The sequence below is a fragment of the Emys orbicularis genome, chromosome 8 (genome assembly GCF_028017835.1).
Source record: "Emys orbicularis isolate rEmyOrb1 chromosome 8, rEmyOrb1.hap1, whole genome shotgun sequence".
In the NCBI taxonomy this organism is placed as follows: Eukaryota; Metazoa; Chordata; order Testudines; family Emydidae; genus Emys; species Emys orbicularis.
In genome coordinates, this window is record NC_088690.1 from 85,110,844 (window position 1) to 85,134,397 (window position 23,554).

Below are 23,554 nucleotides of genomic sequence, written 5' to 3' on the forward strand. Positions count from 1 at the left end.
GCTCGGTGAATGTATACTGTTATATTGGGCCAAATGCTTTATATTAGTTCACCCGTGTCAAAAGATACATAAACACTAAAAATTGGGCCAAATTCTGCTTTCATTTAGATTCCTGTAACCCACTGGAAAACAGCTCAGAGCAAATGAAGAACAGATTTCAGTCTCAGGGCTTGGTAAAATTTCTAGCTTCCCCTATTCTCAAATTCAAAATACTTTATGCAGACAAAAAGAAATTAACATTGCATTTGCTTTCATATTATCTATAGAACTCAGAGGATTAAAAATGAAAGTATAGTGCTGGATCTTAAATAAGGCTCTAATTAACTATCAATTGAAACAAAATTTATCATGCAAGAGGGTACTCATTTCCGAAGAAAATAAATTGTATCCAGGGGTATGTTAGTTATACTGAAAACAGAAAACACAAACTTCTCTTGTTTCCAGGGTTGATGTTCAAATAGCAGTAAATCTTAATTTGACAAGAAAAAATGAGTGTCAGTAACTTAAAATCTATCCTGTTTATCTATGAAATGTACAGCCTATGGACAGATAACCACTATTGTCCATTTTTGAATGCACACATCAAAATAATATTTTCATTAGATAAAGGTCATTTCTAAACATAATCACAAAAAAGCATATCCTGTGTCTATACAACAAAAGAAAATGAGCCTGTTTTCCATGTTAACTATAAGAAACCATTCTAGATAGTGACAAAATTGACCTCTTATGGAAATATTCTGCCCTCGGGTATCTTTACATGTATAAAATGCTACACATTTTTGGTCTCATTTTCCTCTATAATATTTGTGAGTTTTTCAAAAATATTACCAGCAGGTGCACCATATTTCAACAGCCTTTTGTCCTCCTTAATATATAATTCTGCTGCATAGTATATTAAGAAATAAAAGTAGAAAACATAAATGATCGGCGTTCAATTAAAAACAGCATAATCTCTGTTGCATATAAAATGGTTCTGCAACTAAAATCAGGTTCTAATGAGAGAAAAAAGGAATACATTTCCACATATTTTTAATTACATAGAATTTCCTCAAACATGATTTTTAATAATATATTCCATTAAGTTAACATCATATTTGAAGAAAGTGCATTTTCTGATTTCATTTTAAGCCTGATTTTGAGCAATTATAGTGTCATTGTTCCACAGTAGAAAGGTTGAATTCATTTACTGTGTGGTTATGCTAGTTATGATTGATGTCGCTTCTCCAAATGATAAACCAATCACCCCAATGATGTAATGTCATTTTAAGAGTGCTATAATCACATTTCTCTCAAACTAGAAGCTCTGATGAGTTCTAATAAAGATTTATTGTAGATTAAAGGCTTTCATAATATCAACAATGGATTGCTCATTTGATGGAAGATTAGATTAGGTAATTTTTTTTAAGCATATGCATTTTCCAAATATATCAAGAAAGGCTATCGCGAAGAGCCCAGGTCAGTACATATGGATGACTATCAACTCACATCCAGGAAGACACATCTTAAACCCATTTAGGAGTTATCCTATAATCATAGGGTTGAGGCAAATATAAGTATACCATCAGCCAAATGGGAGCACCCTTATTAAGTAACATGATCAACATGAGAATTCTTCACATTTTATATGGTCTTCTATGTTTATTTAGGTGTTTGCAGCACAGCTTTTAAAGATAAAATCTTTGTCATGCATTAATAACCAGAGTTGGGCATGAATTTAAGCCCTAGATCCAAAATACTCTGAACTTTCTAGGGGTTTAGAATCCAAACACAGCTCTAGTTTCCAATTTTTAATCTATCTCCGCTCTCTATAATGTGCTGAACTGAAACCTTGGATCCAAACAACTTAATTTTCAGAGTCATTCAAAAAATCAGATTATGATTCACGTCTGAATTTTACAGCTCAGGATCATCTCTATCGATGACATACTCTATTTTGAAAGTCTTGCAGGTAGAAAGCAGCTTTGTTATTGTAACACTTAGCACTTAGACAAGCTGATGCTTAAGAACATGTGAGCGTTACCTATTTAAGATAAATATTAGTATCTTCAGTGTTCACTTGTACACTAAAGGAAATACTCTGAATACTTATTTAGTTATTTAAGGCAGCTGGCAAGTTCTGAAGAGCAAAGTGCTGTTCAAAGAATCTTGCACGCATCTGTGGTCAGAATGAGGTAATAGGTAATCGCCTGTTTGTGGTACCTTCAAAATTAGAAATGAAACATAATAAGCTCCCCTCTTGAGAAACCCGATATGTTATTAAAGGGGAAAATGGAGCATGCTTGAAAATGGTTATGGTGGGGCACAGAGCCAAAATGCTGAGCTATACCAACCTTTAAAAAGGCAATTCAAAACATTTTTGAGTATACTATAAAGGTACATAGTATCAGCCCACAGCCTGAGAGCAACATGAAACATGGCCAAGGCCACCCCGAGGCTCTAAGACATAAAAGACTTACGATGATAATTTATCGTTTAAAATGAAATATAAAGAGTCATTCAGTTAAACCTGCAGATGCTTTTTAGTGCCACATTTCTCCATTCTCCAGTCAAACATTTGGGATGCCATGTATGACTACATCCAGCAGATGACTCTGCTGGGTGCACCAATGTGTTGTAATCTGATTTAACGCTAGTTTATCTTGGTCAGCAAACTTCATAATTAAAATTTACAGGGCATGTGCATAAATACCAAAAGATCCGTGCCACACAGGATCTGTAGCGTCACGCAGACCTACATCATTATAGAGAACAGAGGACCTGGGGAGAAGTTGGGAGTGATCAGTAACTGCATCTTCTACTTTTTCTGTCACTTTTCTGTGTGTTCATTGTGGTTAAATGTCAAGGCTATAAAATTGTAAGTAAAACACTTTTATTAGCTAAGGATTTTAAATGTACATTAACTACAACAGTAGGTGAATAACCTTCCAAAACAGAAGTTCAGAATAGCAACGTTAAGCAGAATTAGGGTCAAATGCATTTTTATAAAGAATATTTGAAACTTTCCCAGGCAAGAGACTAAGGGTCAGACGCTGTCCTCTGATAACTCCCACTTAAGTTAATAGGAATTACACACACACATATCTGAATATGGTCCATATCAACTGGATGCATTTCCTTGACAAAATAACCTAATGCAAAAAATAAGTGAAGACTTGTGATCCTAACATTTCCAAAAGTAGCCTGTGATTTTGGGTCCCTTAGCCTGAGACATCTTGAGCCTCATTTTCAGAAAGCATTGACCATTCACAGATTCCACTGACTACAGATAGAGTCATGGGGGCTCAGCATTTCTGAAAATGGGCCTTATTGGCCCAAGATGGGCACCCAAATATTGAGGCACCAAACAGAGGCAACACAAAATCAGATCCCACTTTTGAAAACTGGGACTAAAATGTTTTCCAGACATAAATTAGTTTTCTGAAAACATCAATAGTTTAGTTATATGTAGACTGACAAGCTAGGATTAGATATATTATTGAAACAAGAGCACAAACACAATAACCGGTGCAGGACATGCTTTCTGGTATACAGCCTCAGAACTTGTTTTACATACATCATTAATCTATAAAAATGCAAACCACTACCATTGTGTACAGTACCTTATAGACATGTCCCTTCTACAAGAGACTGCTTCAAGGCATACCACCTAGTTGAGTAAGTCATTCTCTCTGTAACAGGGATGCACTAATAGTTTTTACATGCCTTAAATCACTCTTAATATAAAAGAAATACTCTACAGTGAAATAAAGGAAAAATAAATATGATACACAGTGTTTCCCCAAAAAACTTAAATGCAAAAAAATTAAACTTATGTTCTTATGTTCAATAAATTACAAAAGATTGTTATTTTTTTTTCATTTTCATATTAAGGAGTCACCATTTTGTATGATACAGACATATACTTGCAAACATGACACAAAAAAGGTCATAATCACATTCCATATGCTTGCAATTTCCTTACCGCTGCTGGAAGCCTGTTGTGGCCCTGAACATGCTCTTAGCAGATATGAATTGGGAGAGAATTCCTCATCAGGGTTGGTGTCCATGATTTGATGGGAGGTATTGCTGTCTAGCAATGGCATCTGGCAGCTAACTGGTGGAGGATTATGGGAACTGGGCAGCTGAGCAGATGGGAGAAGGCTAGACGAGGATGTAGGTGGAATGGGACGACCTGGGAAAGAGGACACAGGGATCAAAGGTCAGCAATGAGTGTAATGAAAAAATATTTAAAAAAAAGTCACATTAAAACTGGCCATTAGTATATATGATTACAGTTGGGGCAGAATCAAAATACCTATTGACCACTGGTACCAACTCGCCCCTTTGTATCATATTCAGAATGATCAGCTATGTTGTGAAGTCATTCCAGGAATGTCTCCACAGCATCAGCCTGTAACTGATTAGATGAGCTGATGCTGGATGAATGAGATACAGCTAAACAAAAGGGGGGAGGGGGAGGCCTAGTTAGCTCCATTTCTATCCCACAGAAATGTCCACAAATAAGAAAGCGAAAGGACCAGATCCTGAGAGTGCTGAGCTTCTGCATATCCGAGTCACAACAATTTCAGCATTTGATCCAAAGAGTTTTCATACAAAAACAACCCCTTGGTTACTTATAATTTATTACAGAAAGAAAACCCCATAGAAAGCATATTCCCAGGATTAAAATGCAGGTGAGGAACCAGCTCTTAAATCAAAGTAATGCTCTCCCTCAGGTTGCTTTCACAATGGGATTATGCACATGCTTAAAATTAAGCATATGTCTACCCCTCAATTCAGCAGAGTACTTATGTTTCTCCTGTTCTGTATCTCAGATCACTTGGGCCCAATCCAGCAAAGTGCTTAGGGTTTGATCCAGGGACAAATTAAAGTTAACGGGGGGAGGGATAGCTCAGTGGTTTGAGCATTGGCCTGCTAAACCCAGGGTTGTGAGTTCAATCCTTGAGGGGGCCACTTAGGGATCTGGGGCAAAAATCTGTCTGGGAATTGGTCCTGCTTTGAGCAGGGGGTTGGACTAGATGACCTCCTGAGGTCCCTTCCAACCTTGATATTCTATGATTCTATGATACTCACATGTTTAAAAGTTAAGTATGTGTTTAAGTGCTTTGCAGGACTTGGGCCTTAGTGGCCAAAATGGATACATAAAGATAATCACTGGTTACACCTTTTATCTTTTCCACTTTGCAAAACCATGCAATTTCCTGTTCAGCCATTTAGAATGATCAGACCCACTTCCCACCAGCAGAAAACTGCAGAAAGCAATACAAAATTAAACCATTCTTCTGCCATCTTTCTAGCTGCATGTTTACTGGGACCAGACGCGCACTAAAATACAGTTCCTACAGCACCTCTGAAGAGAGAAAAGATGAATGATAGTCCTTCCATATTGAGGCAGCTAACCCCGGAATGGCCTGGGGTATATAATCCCTGTGTCTCAGACAGACAATTATTTCTTATCCCTGTAATATTCCCAGAAGTAACATTTTCAGAGGCACTACTATGGGCAATGTTCAATGCAACTGCAGCACAATCAAAATGCCAGTGCAATTTAAGCATGAGATACTGGAACAATATTCTTTGTAATTTTTTTCTTTGTTTACATTCTTTGTGTACACTCTATGAAGCCCCCAATTTGACAAGTAATTAGGCTGTTTAGTTACTTTGGATGTTCTGTCTACAACAATATTTCCTGTATAGTAAATTTTACTGTATTTGCTAAGCAATTTCCATGTTTTATTAGGTTACTCACATATTTTTCCTGCAACTAGGAAACATGCCAGATGGTAAGCATGGGAAGCAAACACAAATTATGAGCCTGAAACCACTTAAGTCAATGCGAACTTGGCCACTGACTTCACTGGGAGCAAGACTGTATATAGTATGTCTAAAACACAGTGATGACACTTATACTTTCTTGCTTTTGTCTGTTCTGCAGGATCCTGGACATGATGTATTAGAAGTACAGATTTCTTGCAAAATTCTGTAACAGAGGAAAACATCCAGTTGTGGCAATCATATGTAGCCATGAATTGACCTTACAACAGCATTTCACCAAAGGTAGAAATGAATGCAGATTTCAAATATGGACATAGCCCGATCCATTTGTGACCACAGCGGGCATCAAAACAAGTAAAAAAGCACATGCAGAATTTTGTCACTAATAATGACAACTGCCTCCAATGGCCCGAATATGGGAGCTCATTGGAGTCATGGGACAAGCGATGTATGAGTGTAGCACAGAATATATCCGGCCTGAACCTCTCTCTTAGAATGTTTTTGCTACAGGTACCCATCAATACTAATGAACACATGGGACAGTAATAAGTATAATCAATGTGAATTACCTCATTCCCATCAATGAAATTATACTACTGTGAGAAATGGGCCATAACTAGGAGTTATGAGACAGTGGAGTATTATAAGGGAATCCTTAACGCACAACCCAGACTCCATTGTGTGAATTCAGTGACTGAGCCATTTCTGCATCTCTGCTCAGGAATACTGTAGACACGTATAATGGGCAAGTCACATTTGCAACAGTGAGCTAAGGCTGAACGTGGGTTTGGTCAACCGCAATTTCACACCCTCTCAGTCCCACTTCTTCCTAGTCCCATCTTCCAGGTACAGAATCTCCCTCCCCACCCACCGTGCACTCTTTTCTTCAACTCTTGAGTCCTGATCTTTCCCCCCCAAGTGAGGCAGCTCAGCCCACCCCAACATGAAGCTGGCTGAAATCAGGTGCATAGGGCAATGTTGCCTCACTCCCAGTCTTTGAGTCACTGCACCACCCTCTTCTCTGACAACAGGACCCATATGCCCAAGATCTTGCCTTAGTCTATTCCTCCAGACACTGACAGATGGGTGACACAATATTCTTTTAATTGTCCATAATGACTATGTCTGTTTGGGGGGCAGGGGGAGGGGGGAGTACAAGACCACCTGCACGCCTGATTTTGGAAGGAATAAAAATGGTTTCTGTTTGGTGAGTTGGAGAAATTGTTCAAGAACAGTTTATCCATGTGGAAATGTGACCTCTGCGATGCTGCCAAGGTCAGTGAGGCATAGGAAGATATGCTGCATATGTGCTAGCCACAAACATTAAAGACACAAGACGACTATGTTAGATGGTGCACCCTCATTTTCAACATTTCTAAAAAAAACAGCAATGAAGAAAATGTACAATTTGAGCATCTGGTTTTGGTGGGTTTTTTTGTTTTTTACCATATGCATCCTGTTTTGCATTATGAAGCCCCAGCTTTCTTTATTGTACAGTAACACCTAGGGAAGCTCCCTAGTAGTACACACCAAATTGCAGAAGGAACTTTATGCATATGAAATGATAGTGCAGCTTCGAACTACTTTTCTGCTTAAATTACGTAAGTGTGCAGAGATCAACCTTACATTACATAAGGTATGAAATAATATCATTATTATATTATTTGTATTATAATAGTGCCCCAGGACCCAACTGAGACTGGAGCACCACTGAGCTATGCGCTGTACACATATAAAAGGTGAAAATGTTGCTGCCCCAAAGAGTTTACAATCTAACTGGGCAAGACAGACCCTAAAAGGTGGAAGGAAAAAAGAGTGAATACGAAACAAAGCACTGTATGTCAAAAAAAGAGTATCAGAAAGAAATATAAATTCAGTGTACAAAGAAAGAGTTATGGTGGTTATTAACAGCTGACTCCAACCGATCCCCACTGATCTGGAAACATGAATTGTAACAATATTTAGAACTTTTGCTTTTTTTTTTTGCATTCATAACACTTTACAAACATTTGATAATTAATTGATCTTCACAACAGTCCCGGGAGATACACAGGTAAATATTACCCTTTTTTATAGATGGGGAAACTGAGATAAAGAAAAATTATGTGACATGCTCAAGGGCAAATACTGAGTCAATGTATAAACTAGAATTAGCACTTGGGAGTTCTTTATGCCCAGCTCCATTAGGCACTGCACTTCTCTCTAAAAAGAGTTCTGGAAGTTGCAGAAGATGAGCTAAAAGCAATGTGACATTGCTCTAACAGGCCATTTATGTTTCTATATGCATTTTTGTGTTTCTTTCATAAAAATAACACACACAAAACTGTTATGGGATTTGCTTTCACCTTTAACATGTACTATGGGCATAAACATAAACACAAGTTAACCTGAAATGAACTAGACTTTATAGCAATGACCAGTCACCAACTTGCTAGCCCTAGACCTTTTCACTAACCTGATCCAGGAAATAACTGTAATACTGATAACAAGATTCAACTTTTATTATCATCATCATCATCATCATCAAGTTTGTGCAGAATTAATATGAAATATAGCATATATCCTAAACTTTCCAGGAAAATGAGTGAGCAGAATTGGCTTCTAATTATTTCTCTGCAACATTCTGTTGGAAACAAGCAGCTGGTTTGAGATTTGACACACCTCAGACAGGAATGTGACACTGTATATAGTGTGTGCAACGAATTCTCACACATACTGGCTCTGTTTCAACACTACATGTGAGATGAAAGGAAGAGAGAAGACTTTTCATATTTTTAAAATCTGCATATGCTGTACCATATGGGAATATAGTCTTGTATTATACCAACGGTTATTTTGTGGGAGTGTGAGTGGTGTAAGTGTTTGTGTTTATGTTTCGTTGGCATGAGTTTGTCTTGACCAAATTTACTCCATAATGGTAATGCCTCAAATTTATGTCGGTCAGCTCAAGCGAATGCCAATCAAATCTTTATATTACAACACACCATCATGTATTTTGCATATGAAACATATGTTACAGAAAAATATTTAATATTTTAGAGAGCTTTTAACAAATATATTGGGACTTTTTAAAAAAATCCCTTCTCCTAGAAAGCCAGACATTTGAAGGAGAGAGAAAAAAAATAATTAATCTAGTTCTCATTTGTAGCTCAGAAAAAGTGGGTGATACCAAATTTTTTGACATAAAGTTCCATATTGATGAGAAGGATTTATTTTATTTTATTTGGGGGCAGGTTGTTTAATTAAAAAAAGGCAGCGATATGAAGCAGCACAGGGATGGAAAATTAGAGTACGTACCAGGGGAAATAGATTAGTGGGCAGAATATAAGTGAGGCAGTCAAAGGCCATGATGATTACAATTTACTTGTTAGAGCATTTTCTTAAAATAGAAGTAATGGGCCCATTCATCTGTACTGTAATCCCAGTAAATTGGCCAAATATATTCATATTTTTGTGCCATGTAAAATTATTAAATTTCCTACAGAGACAGAGATTGAACCCTGGGCCTTTTTAGAGACCTGTTTATTCAACACACACACACACGAGAGAGACAGAGTCAGTGAGAGTACAGTGCTCTAAAAATGGCCAAGTGATCAATTCGGCTCTCTCTGATGTCAATTGTAGACTTGCTATTAACTTCAACAGGAGGAGGCGCATGCCCCAAAATTTCTTCATTCCACAATGAATCATAAATTATGCATTTGTATAAAACATCCTTTTAGAAAGACTATCACCTTTTATGACCTAATAATGATAAACAGAGTGAGAAGCTTATTTTATTTGTAACTTTGCATTTCTTGGGCTTTTCCCATTTGAAGAATCTCATTTATGGGGTTAACAAATGAGCTGTCTCCACAGGTTTTTGCTGCACCAGTACATGTATCTTCAACATATTACACAACGACTTCTTGTGGTTAAACAGCATATCTTCTCTGAAAAATTACACTTAGAAAGACATCAAGAAATTAGCCTACCATAGCTGAGGGCATTTATAAACAAAATGAGATTTTCAGTAGCTTTATAAAACTGGTAATCTTAATAATCGAGAGGTTGTGACATACCTAATTTGTACTTATCTAAAATGTGATCTTTCCATATACAGGATAAACATGGATGGTCCACATAATTTATATATTGTATAATACATAAATACAACCAAATGCATGTCTTTTACTGAATCCAGCTATCTTTGTTGTATGGTCCGTTTCTGAGGACCAGGACACAAATATACATGATTTTCTTTTCCTATATGTAGGTCAAAATGAAACTGCACAGACTTTACTGCACACTGCACAGGATGGACAATAGGATGGGAAATTTTCACATCAGTATTTCTTAAATGATCAATTAGATAACACCTAATGGGAAACCCAAGGTTAAATGCAGATAGCCAGGGAGCTGGAAAGGTACCCAAGGGGAGAGGAGAATATTTTCAGAGAGGAAAGAAGATGGGGTATTTCCATTATAACTGAAACCATAATAATAAAGACAGCTGAATATAGTGGCGAACATTCAAATGTTGACATTCATTCATTGAATATAACATGCATTTCTGTGGAAATACAAATACTCCCTATACTTTGTACCGACATACGATGCTATTGTAATAGAAATTACTTTCAAACAGCAAATGCCAATATCTTACTGGCAACTACTGCATTTATCTAGTAGTAGTATGGAAGAAGGCCTCTGGACATCAAGTAGTAGTATGGAGGGTATCTGTGGTGGACAATGTTGGCCTATAACTAGAGGTGATTTAAATAACAAAGGAAGCTTACCCTACCCTTTCCTGAGCAAATACACAGAGTTGACACAATTAATAGGAAGCTACGTGAAAATATTGGCAAAGTCCCCATTTTCATGAATCGTATGTTTTTCTTCTTCTATGAGCACAGTTAGGGGACATGCACTGCATTCTGGCTCCAATTCAAAGCCAGCCTAATTGAAGCACCTACACTGTCAGCAATGTTAATGTCACTTTAAAAAGTGTGAAATGTTGCTAAATGTGTCAGGAAACAATTAGATAACATAAGATGCATGTTTTCGCAGTGCACAGCAATATATATTATGCAGGCAGCAGATAAATGTGAAAGTTTCCTGAGGTACAGCACATTCAGCAGACTCTCTGCCATTCTTTCACTGAGTAGCTGTTTTGCAAGAATAAGCTGTGTTTCAAATACTTGTGAAAAGCAGGATTTGTCTATGGTTGGCGACTTTCAAGCTGGGCACTCTCAATAAAAGTCAGATTCAATAAATTAAATATGTACTGTCAAAATTGGCACTAGGAACATAAGTTTTCTGAGCCATGGATGATGAAATTAGAATGGTTACCAGAAAATAAAAAGCCTGCTTTCTGGTTTAGTAACACCATCCTCCATTTTTATAACTGAAACAGCATTTGCTGTTTACATGCACTCAAAAGAGGCCAGCCTGGAGAACCAGGGAATAAGGGTTCTCACGTGGGAGTGCCTGGGTTCGAATCCTCACATTCTCATTTGCTCCTGACTAATATGTCCTTTCAGTTCCCAGGAGAAAGGTGAGACATTGCTCAATAGTGAGCATGTTGATTTGTCAGCAGCAGCAATAATTTACCTCTAAAGAGAACTCGATTAAGCCCTCTTTGTCACATACTTCAAAACCTGCCAAGACTAGAGAAGGGTCCAAAATGAGGTACACAAGAAAAGTAGGAAAGAAAATTTTAAATGGTTATGAGAGATCAATTTCTTTAGCATCAGTGACACTTCCTATCATTTCAATTTCATAATGCAGCTTTTAATAATGCAAACAAGTTTGAATATAAGAGAGAGAAGACAGGAGTAAATCAGAGTTTAAAGCAAGGGGCAGCTGAGAGGTATGACAGAGGAAAGTTACTTAAAATGTTTCTAAATCTCCAACCTTTTAAAGCAGCACACAGGCAAAAACAGTCAAACTAAGAGAAATATTTTTAGTGTGACCACTGTGCACATGAAAGGAGAAATAAGGTCTTCATAAGAGGAGACAGTCTGATGTGGAACCCAGTCCTCTCCAGACTCCAGATTTATTGATGTCCCTAAGGCCTAGGGGTTTAGATGCCTAAACAGACACATAAGTACTTAAATCCACCACATAGACACCACTGACATTTTCCAATCTTTAGCTCAGGCACTGCCTAACCCCCCTAGGTGCCTAAGACCTCTAAGTTTCTGGTGGTCAGCATTTTCAAAGCAGCCTAAGCATTGCTGTCACACCCCACAGCTAATGAGCTGCTCAGACCACAGGATCAAGATGAAGGTAGGCAGGGGAATTCCTATCCTGCCAGCAAGGCCCAATTCTGGAGGCATGACCTGAGCACACCTAAGACCTAACACTCATCAGACCCGCAGCAGGAAGACCAGATACAGGCTATCAATAGGTGGATGAACAGCACAGAATCTGCACAAACACAACTAGGAGCACAGGTGACTGTAGGATGGGTGTGAGAGAGGTTTTGAGCATAAGCAAGAGGGAGAGAGAGAGACAGACAGTTTTGGAAGCCAGGGCATAGACTACTTAAGCAGCTAATCTGGCTTAGGTACCTAACTCCAGGAAAAGGTTCACAGCTGAGAGTGGAGAGAGGCACCTACCTCTGGCACAACAGCCAGGTGCACTGGGTCAGCCACTTAAACGTGTAAGCACATCTCTCCTTTCCTTGCGGCTCTCTTCTGCATTTCACTCTTGGCTAACTTAGGTGGTTCCCCAGTCAGATGGTCGCTTTCTGAAAATCCCTTTCTTACGCTTAACTGTCCCCAGGCAGTTTCTGATAAGGCACCTAAGCAGCATGGCGCCACCTGCGGACTGAAAATTTCACTAGGCAGCAGACTGCCTACGGGTGAGACGTTGCTCCACTCAGCTGAGCAATGACTGAATCCCTTTAAAAATGTGGGTCTTCAATTCCTAAAGGTTCATCAAGGCGGGGTGAAACAGTGGTTGGGTCACAGTGTCACACTAGGAAGTCATAGAAGGTGATTGTGTGAGGTGAAGCAAAAACCCAATACTTAAATCAGTGGCCAAAAATAAAGACTCAGCGAAAACAGAAAATATTCAAAATGACTTACAATAGCAATGAACCAGCAGAAATACGTCATTACTATGGCTTTAACATTGTTAATAAACCAACCACTGAACTCTAAAATAAACTGACCTGATTTACAAAACAAATGAAACAACATGCCTTGGGGATTAGCCTTTTCACTGGTTATGTAATGCAAAATAAGCACCAGTTATTGCTATGGTGTGAATGGAGTCAAGACAACGCAAAAACATGAAGTCATGCACAAGTACGTACAATACAGGCTAGACTGGTCCAGTCAGGCAAATTGTGTCCTGTGTTTAAAAAAAAAAAAAGGTCTTTTTGTGAGTAACCATCCTTTGCTTTTTTGAACTGGAATTACACATTTATGCAAGGCCCAGTTCAGCCAGTCTCAGTCACACTGAATAATGCTTATGCTTCCAGTGGTCCCAATGAAATCGATGGGATTACTTGTGTAATAAGAAACTTCTCAAAATGAGTAAAAAAATCAAATCCACAGTTTCTACTTCTGCTCCTGGAAATGTTCATCTCTCTCCAAGGTGATTTAGAATGACATGATATGATTTAATGTAACAAACTGTTTTTTGCTAGGTTCTGAAATTTGCCCATTATCAGCATAATACATATACAATTCTTTAGTTGAACAGGGTCTTAGACAATTATCGTATCAGTGTAGGTCTGACATTTGCCCAATTTATAAACTGTACAGCACATGGTGGTGTTAAGGATGTGGATTTTTGTAGAGGTCTTAATAAAAATAGATAATTCTCATTTGCAATTCTGCTGGAGTCATGCTACTTCCTCTTAAGGCCGAAGATTAATTTAATATCTAAGTTTGCAGGACCTCAGGCCTGAAACTAAAAAAGGAATCTGTAATTTCAAATTGCAAGGAACAGGTAAAAGAGAAGTTAAGATAATATTCATGAAAATAACAAAAGAAGTTTAACTGGGTTTGCATTGCTCATTATTCTAAGCAGACTTTGCCTGCAGTGAAGGAGAAACTGCGTACAGAGTTCTCTCTAAATGAACCATTAAATTATCTAACAACCACCAAACAAAAGTCATTTATTTTTAAGGACCAAAGAAAAACTAAGTAAAAAAGACTGAGAGAATTAGAAATTAAATAGTAAAATATTTTCAAATTGAGCATGTTTTCTTTTCAAAAACCAGAAACGTTCACAATATACAGTGGAATGAATATATATATATATATTTAAGACCTTCGATCTTTGACAGAGGGAGAGTGAAAAAGTGCACACAGGTGGTTCAGTGGCTTCGATTCAGCCTGAGTTCGAGTCCTGGTTCTACTGCTTTCACATTCTGTGACCTTGAGCAATCTGAATTAACCTCTGTAAAATAGGATTAGAAATATTTACTTGTGAAGATAACATGTTTGTGAAGTGCTATGAACATGAAAATCACCTTATCAGTGCAGAGTACTATTACTAAAATTTGTGTGGAAAAGTATCTACTATCTGGAGAGTGATCACTCACAGATAACTTTTTTCAAAATGCACAGGAAAGTCAGCTATCACAATCCACATGTGTGCTAAAGAGAGATGATTAATTTTAATAAACAGTGTTAAACTCTCCATTTCCTACACAATCCACATACGGCCTATGTAAAACTTGCAGAATTTGGACATTAAAGAGAACCGGAGATTCATACTGAAAACAGATCCAAAAAAGATTAGTATGTGAGGAAATTATCTGCTGCTGTCAAAAGCTAAAGTCACTAAATTCTTGTCTTGTTAAATCATCTGATAGCCCTTTCTTTTTTAGTTAAATGAGGATAAATAATAAAAACAATTTACAACTAAAAGATGTTAGGGTTTTGCAGCTGTTGAATGTCTTTTGGGGAGATTAGATTCTATAATGAGAAGATATAACCCTCACTTTATAAAAGCTGTTGCTGTCTTGGGAAAAACATCACTGAATAAGATTAGAAAACTCCTTTCCTTCATGAACCTATTACACTTGCAAGCTGATTACTTGGCATATGCTTAATGATATCTTCATAGCTGGAAAACAATAATTTGTTCCAGTGATTTTTTTCATCATTCACTAAAGTCAAATTTTGTGCTGTATGTTTACTGTACTTCTGATTTAGCCAATCATTAGAATACGATGAAATGGACAAATCCACTTGTACGTTTAATCAAGCAAGCTATCGTTAACATGATCACCATAAAATAAGGCTTTAGCAAGCTATTCATATATCATTATAGTTGAACTATATAAGGCATTGTCGTCTCGAAGCTACTTCCGCCATTGCTGTGGATAAAAACAAAGTCCTAAAAATCAGGACATAATTTGGGAGAAATTCACCCCAGAGACTTGCTTGGGACCTCACCTGGACTGAATTTCAAACTTTGTGTGATTTCAAACTGAAGGTGTAATTTAAAAGCTGGGAAGAAAAAAATTTAACTTCTCTGCTTGTGAACCTGTATCAGCTAATATGCTTTGAATGTTCATGCCAGAGAAATCTTCCAGTAAAGAGGTTAAATTCAGACCTCAGATATGTAGTTACCATATATTTTGTAAATGTGCATGCAAGTTGATCTTCACCCCATGCCAAAGCTGAGTTTAGACTACAACCGGAAACAAAGCTGGTTTCCACTATTAGAATCTCCCCTGATCCCCCAACCCTGTTTGACACAAATGCCAGTTATTGATAAAGAATCAATCCTCAGAAAGCTTTGACTTACATCAACATATTGCTCAAGCTGGGGAATGACAACCTCTATTGACTATGGTCTTAACTGCTTTTGGTACCTGTATTACAGAGAAACCCATCTCCTGGGAGTAGAAGAACAATTAGTGATTCGTGTGCCCAAAGTCAGTGGTAGGTGGAGAAGATCACACCTTCTTGAACGAACACGAGAAAACTCAGAGATGAAATTATTTAGTAAACTCTGTCCAAGTCACAGACAGAACTAATGTGAAGTTTCCAACTAATGTAGTACAGACTTGGTGTTAACTCTTTGTGCCCTTTTGATAAAGACAGTCACTTGTGGATAATTTTGATCACTGGATCCAGATAAATATTTTGCTTTAGGTAATCAAGAAGACTGGAGTGTCTAAACAGATCAATTACTAGCTTTATAATCCAGAGATATAGTTCATGTTGTAGTACTATATAAAGCAAATAAATAGCATAACATACTCACAGGATATTCTGGCCGAGTGGACTTATTAAATTCATCACTTGTTAGTTACTTCTGCAGTTTGAGGATAGTATTCTCATTTGCTTCCTGTCCTAAGTTTCTATGGAGTGCTGCTGTGTACTTAATGCTAAACAACCATTGCAATACACCCTAGATATGGTTGTAATTTAACAGTGGGATAAATTATTATATAGACAATTTGTTAAGAGTACCGGGATTGTTCAAGATAAAGGATGCTACTGGATATTTTTTATTAAGAAACACACAAAAGAAAGACTGAAAACCCATTTTTCAGCTCACACCATTGTTTGTAGTGATTGCTACAATATTTAAACACCATGGAGCTAAACTTTCATTACTCTTTGTATTCCCGTATTAGTTGTTTAATCTGTTCTCTACCTTCATAAGGCCAAATCTTGCATTCCTTACAGTCCATATTGACTTCAGTGGAATTTTGGGGTATGTAAGTAGATGGGTGTCTAGTGGGATTTTCGAAAGTGCCAAGGTGCCTACCTCCCATTGAAATTAATCTGAAGTGCTTAGGTGCTTCTGAAAATCCTACTAGGAATCTATCTGAATCTAGGCACCTAAATACCTTTAAAAATCTGGCACTATGTCTGCTGAGAGACTTGAATACCCAATTCCTTCCCTGTGCTGCTTCTGGGACAGCACACCTATGCACTTCCCAATACACAGGGTTTGTGGCAACACCAGAGTCTAGCCACAAATAACCAGTGTAAATGAAAAATAAATAAAATTCTGACCAGTCTCCAATGTGGAATAATGGTCTGTACAATTTCATTCTTTTTAAAGCCAATGTTGAGTTGAGAGTTCGAGGATTAAAGATAAAACAAAACACCAAAGAAAAGCATCCACTCTCTTTGGACGTGCTATAAATTAACACCAGAATCTGCTGAATTAAAAAAAGGAAAATAAAAAGAAAATTAACAAACATTCACTCCTGAGCTGAGAATATTTATGAGAATATTTATGTTAAGTTTCACTTTACATCAAATTTTTATAGACCAAGTAAAACCCTTCTAAATGGAAGATTCCAATGTAAAGGCTGTCAGACCATTAACTATCTCAGCACTAGCGGGTGCCACTATAATTAATGGGGACACTGGGAGAGCAGTACAGGAAATTAAAAAGATAAAATGTCCTTTTAATGAAAAGAAATTGCAGAGATGAAAAGACTTCTTTATAGAAAAGGGAGTTTTACCCTGCAGTACTAAAAAAACCTGTAACCTTATTAAAAGGCATTTGCAAGTACAAAATGAGATGTGTTAAAAAGGTAAGAAATCTTTTCATTATAGTAATGATTAAATTTGCTAGGATGAAGTAGTATAAATCTGGATGCGACTATCCTACGAACCTGATTTGGGGCCCTGTTATGCACTTCTCACTCAGGCAAAACCCACTGAAGTCAAACTGGTCCTAAGGTTCAATGCATAATGACAGTAAAATAATGCACTGCATTTCAGGCTAAACCGCTTCTTTAAATGACTCCCTTCTCCCCAATCTTACAGCCATTTACAAATACAGCTCAGAAAAGGTGCAGACAAAAAAAAATTACCAAATGGAGGTTGAACTATGCTACATAGGAATCCAAACTTTGTTTATACAATTAGAAGAAACTCAAATGTATATCCCAATAAATGACAAGGTCCCAGCGGCAAATTAACAGGAACAATTTTCCCATCTCAGGAGCTGTCAAGATGGGCCCTGTTGGCCAATTTATCTTACTCTAACACATCTCTGGTGCTTGTCAATCAATATGTGAAACATTTGGTGCTGATTGCCATTTTTCTATCCACTTCCTTTTGCCTCTCGTACCAGGCAATTTACTGCAAGTCAATCAAGGTTGAAGCAGACCTTGTTTAAATAAAACACTGTTCAGTTCTTTTCACACCAACAATTTCAAAGACAGAATGAGCTGTATCTTTTTACATTTACATTTATACTACTTTTTCAGTTTCTCCCCAAATACTATGCTCAAGTTATAAGTCATAACTAAACCCACCCAGAGACTTCAGGAAGAAAACCAGAGAGTGAGAGTGGATTGAGTATAACTGTACACATTTTCACTGTCAAAAATTCAGTCAACAGAGATATCTAACAGAAAAAAGCATGCTTAAAAGTATGAGATGGTTTCTTATCCTTAATTTGAAATAGGGCAGAAGAAAACTGAGCATGCCCAACTGTCTGTACCTGATAACCCAAGTAAACTATTTCAAATGTAAGTTTCCATTAGGATTCTATCTGGATGTGATACATGGCTTCAGGAGTGAGTTATATGCTCATATGTCAAACAAAAAAGTACAATGAAATCAGCCATTTAAGCTAAAAATATTTGGGAAAAATAGATGTACCAACATCTCTCTCTCTGATCCCCAGCCAAAAAATAAAAACAAAATACAAACCCTAATCCCAATATCCCTTCCCCAAAAACTTACAACACCCTTCTACACATCTTACAGACCATCTACTCACATTGAGTTGCAAAAGGGTGCTGACACAATATCATTTCCCTTTGCAATACACAATAAAGAGTAGTATGTATTGAAGCAACACATGCTACATACTCCACCCAATAATTACCAAATATCTGTTTATCTATATATGTTAAACTCAATTTTTCTACACAAGTGCAAACTGTGATGTGAAAGGAAAGTACATATATATTCATCAAAATTATCATTCATAGATAAACACGATATGTTGGGGAAGAGTCAACACAGCTTTTGTAAAGGGAAATCATGCCTCACCAATCTATTAGAATTTTTTAGGGAGTCAACAAGCATATGGAGAAGGGTGATTAAGTTGATACAATCAGGGCCGGCTCCAGGCACCAACTTAACAAGCAGGTGCTTGGGGCGGCCAAGAGAGAGGGGTGGCACCTGCGGCAATTCGGGGGCGGCAGGTCCCTCACTCCCTCTAGGAGTGAAGGACCTGCCGCTGAACTGCCGCCGCCGATCGCGGCTTTTTTTTTTTTTTTTTTTTTGCTTGGGGCAGCAGAAATGCTGGAGCCGGCCCTGGATACAATGTACTTGGACTTTTAGAAAGTCTTTGACAAGGTCCTTCACCAAAAGCTCTTAAGCAAAGAAAGCAGTCATGGGATAAGAGAGGAGGTCCTCTCATGGATCAGTTCCTAGTTAAAAGATAGAAAACAAAAGGTAGGAATAAATAATCTGTTTTCACAATATAAAGGGGTAAATAGCAGGGTCCCGTCCCCCCTTTCGCCCCCCGGATCTGTACTGGAACCTATGTTGTTCAACATGTTCATAAATGATCTAGAAAAAGGGGAGCAGGTGGGTGAAGTAATATCCTTTATTGGACCAACTTCTATTGGTAAGAGAGACAAGCATTTGAGCTTACACGGAGCTCATCTTGAGGTCTGGAAAACTAATGCTAAGTCTACACTTATACTGACTGAAATAATAATAATTTTAAAAAATCATAAAACTGGTTATGATAATTCCTGATACCCAGCTTAAGCTTACATAAAGACAACAAATAATTCAGGTAACGATTATTTTCTTCCCTATTCTTCAAGAAGCTCCCCCCCCCACACACACAAAAGCATGAAGAATCAGCTTTGTGTGACACTTACGCAACAAGGGGAGAAAAGAACACTAAGATTATTAGACCTTTTCCATTCATTTGGTTGACATATGTGAGACACCTGAATTTTACCCGCCAGTAAATTTTGGGAACATTCAAATTCAAAAGTTTTGTGGTGTGCCTCTACATGTATAGTAGGCTGAACCCAAAACCTTCAATCTTAATACCCTCAAACTTTTGGAAAGTTTGGATCCAGATATTAAGTCTGCAGCTGTGGCCTGTCTCTACTAAATATTGATATGATTAAATAGTGTTTTTTACAATTAAAATACCAATACAACAAATCAAATAAGTGTCAGCTGTTTGTAAACTAATTATTTTTTTCTTATCGTGAATGCTTCTTCATTTTCATTGCTAACAAATTTTTAATGACAAATACACCAATTTACTACTATGCACTCTTTTTAATTATAAATGTATGAGGTCGAATTTCACAGACGAAAACAATAAATCAACTATCAAATAATTTCACTGAGATTGAATAAACAATTGGCTCATGACTTCCCATTCAAGTTTCAACATAGATTGAACAGAGCGTTTTGGAGTTTATTGGGAATGCAGATGAGGATAGGAAGATGGAGAAGACAGATATATAGAGAGGCAAACATACAGAGACTGATGCATCACCTGCCAGATGGATAAAAAGAATAGTTACCTTAATTCCCAAAAATGGAAATCACATAATTGTCTTCCAAAAGTCCATTACATATTTTACCAGCCCTATAATAATCCAAAAGGTCCAGAATTTGTCTCTCTATATAGCTATATATTTTTTGTCAGATTGGTTAAAGCCTGTACCTTAATTTTAGCCTGAACCTATAATTTCAGCCACTGTTAAGAGAATTGCACTTTCCTGTTCTCTAAAGCCGCAGAGACTAATTGAGAAGATTAGCATTTAGACTGAGGGCCTTCAGGTAAAGTACTAGAAACTAGTTTAAAACAAGTTGTATACAGAAGGGTGACAGGAATGGCTGTGGTTTCTTTAAGTTTTTAAATGGCAGTCAGTATGTGATCATGTGATGGGGAAAAATAACAGTAATAAGACAGTGAGTTTCAGTCTGAAAGGATAAATGTGTCAGAAAAGATTGCTAACTGCTGCCATTTGTGTAATATATGCCTTGCTTACAGGCACAAAATTGCATTAAGTAGTAGCAACTTCACTGTATGAATTAGTTTAGAGCAGTAGCATGATCCCCTGCCTAACTTCTGAAAAGTTATGATGAAGCATGAGCCTGTTTAAAAGCATTTATATAAACAGTACTGACATTTCCAATCCAAAAAAATGCCTTTCCCCTCACTAACGTGTCTTGCCTATAGCTAATATTGTAAAGATCACTGCCATGACATTTTTCTAAAGATACTTAAATAGGGCTTTGAGTTTTCAGTTTGAAGACTATGGAGAATTTGATCGCACCCTCGATTCAGAGACCAGGACTGGATTTTCAAGCTGCTGTCGCCTCACTACATCCCAGCTATTAAACAGACACACTTACGAAGCCATGTAGTACATTTTTACACTAAAAATTGGCCAAGGGAAAAGACCCTTTCACCTATCTTAAATGTTTAGTATTTCAGAACCTGCAAACCCTTACACAATTCAGTAGTCCTTACATGCATCAGTAGTTTCATTGATTTTGAGGAAGTTTATCACATGAATAAATTGGGTTGGGTTGACTTGGGTTAATTGTTTTCTGCTTTTGGGGATAATGAGTAGCCAATGGCTCAAACTTTTTTCTTTTCCTTTGATACAACTGTATTTTTAATTGATAGCAAATATGCCAGGAGCTTAGGACTGGGTACATTTATGTATAATATATAAGTAATTAAATAAATACATATATGACTACTCATGTAGAGATGGGGATCCAGGATCAATCTTTTAGAGGCTACTATCGTAAATTGTTTGTATCTGGTAAAGCAAGGATTTCCTGAACAGATCAAAATAATAATTGTTGTAGAAATAACAATTGTGGTAAAACCATATCTGTGTACACAAAGATGATGCCTAATAAGAGAAAAAGATATAAACTTTAGGGATGAAATCTTAATCCCACTGAAGTCAATGAGAGTTTTTCCATTGGCTTCAATGGGGTCAGGATTTCACTTGAGAAATTTGAATTGATGCTTGTTGTTGGCTGCCCAGTGAGGAAGCTTGCCATGAGAACACATGAAATCAACTTCCTTGTACTCCCCAGCCTCTTTTATGTTTTCAGTATGTTGTTAAGAAATAAAGGAACGTGCACATGAAACATACTAAGCAAAACATTTCTCTGTTTGCAGTGAAGTGAGGGTCATCTGATGCTTTAACAAGACAGGAAGTAGTGGAGTCGAGCTGAGGTTAGTGGGCATTCAGGCCCCAGGCTTTTGCAATAACATATCAATTGGAAATTGGCCCCTTTCACCCGGATGATAATGTGGTATCATGTTGACAAGTATTCATGTATCAGAGGGGGAAATGAAAAATGAAAAGAATGAAAAATAATAATTAATTTTAAAACAACTCTCTGGGAGCTTTCTGGTCTAGTCTGTAGAAACCCCAAAGCATAGTGTAAAAAGGTCTTTAATGCACAAATTATAATAATTACAAGTTATTATTTGCATTATCGTAGCACCTAAAAGTTCTAATGCACTTAACAGACCAAGGCCCAATTGTGCTAGGTGCTGGAAAAACACAAAACAAAGATTGTAATCTCCTTGAGGAAGGGACCATGTAAATTTGGGTCAAATTTCTTCGTTTAGGGTAACTATATATATTTTGGGGATACGACACCTTAAATGTACAGAGTTGGAATGCTGATTCTCTGTAACTGCATTGGAGATCATTTCAAAGTAGATACCAAGAATTAAATGAAAACAAAGGAAAATAGAAAATAGCCACACAAATCTTCAACAAGATGCAGCATTATCTACAATTAATGAAGTGATGAGTGGAAAAACCGAAGAGCTCTTTTATTGCTAAAAGTCATGCCTCTGTCAAAAACTGACATACTGAAGTGTTCTAACAAGGTCTGTTAATAATAATACTACATCACTATTCAGTCCATTTGGGGTTTTGTTCTTAAACACTTCAGCAAATGTGCTTGTTTGTTAACTCCAACAGACAATTATGAAGTGCAATTAAAAATTCAAATTATGTTAATAGGCCAGAGAAAAATGACTGTTTGCAGAAATCAGTGGCAATTACTAGACATAATGGTTCTCAATTAAGCTGGAGGGTATTTTCAGTCATCATAATTCACTATCTTAAAAGTATCATAAAAATACCTAATTGTGAATTGTTAATAAAACTTACGTACAAACAATGTAATGGTCTCCCACAGAAATAGCACTTACATCATTTATTTTTTTTTATAGAATTTTCTCTAGGGTATTTATTGTGAAGATATATTTAGTAAGTTGAAGGTGACTACATGGGAATGTTATCTCACAGTCCCTTTAATGTTGATTTTCATCCTAACTTTCTAGAAAAGGCTTACTCCTTTTCTTATGCAGCTTCCATTTCCCACAGGAATACAGTCAGCATTCATGCATGTCCTTAGAATTCTATTCTTAGACAATGCAGCTTGCTGTATAAATTGCATTGCACATGTGATGTGAGCCAGGGGACTCTTGTTTGTCCAGCTTCAGATTTTAACTTCTGATATTTTTCAGTGGAAGAAAATTGACTTAAAGAAGCATGGAAAATTAAGAATTAAAATGGGATCAAGAGCTAATAAGGATTTTCTTTCATTTACAGACCTTAAGCTATGAAATTCCAAAAGAAAGGGTTGTCTTTATTAAGGGAATTCGGTGCTATTCACTGCAAATCACCTGCAGGACAGGTGGAATTTTAAGGCTATAGGGCTGTATGCTTTAGTCATTTGCCCTCATTATCTGCCTTAATATTCCTTTATCTCCCCCCCCCCCATACCCTATTACAGAGGATGATTAGAGTACA

At 37.1% G+C, this 23,554-nt stretch overlaps 1 protein-coding gene across 12 annotated transcripts in view; it reads right to left on the bottom strand.

The window, feature by feature from the left end:
* The window catches only part of TENM2 (teneurin transmembrane protein 2), an 812,220-nt gene that overhangs the window by 342,741 nt on the left and 445,925 nt on the right, over nt 1-23,554 (bottom strand). For 6 of the 12 annotated variants that reach the window (XM_065409745.1, XM_065409744.1, XM_065409743.1 and 3 more), the window contains one exon: nt 3,965-4,174. The exons of the other annotated variants lie outside the window; for them this stretch is intronic. In XM_065409745.1, coding sequence (XP_065265817.1) covers nt 3,965-4,174 — 210 coding nt within the window. The remainder of the gene's footprint in view (nt 1-3,964; nt 4,175-23,554) is intronic. 12 annotated transcript variants of the gene reach the window in all.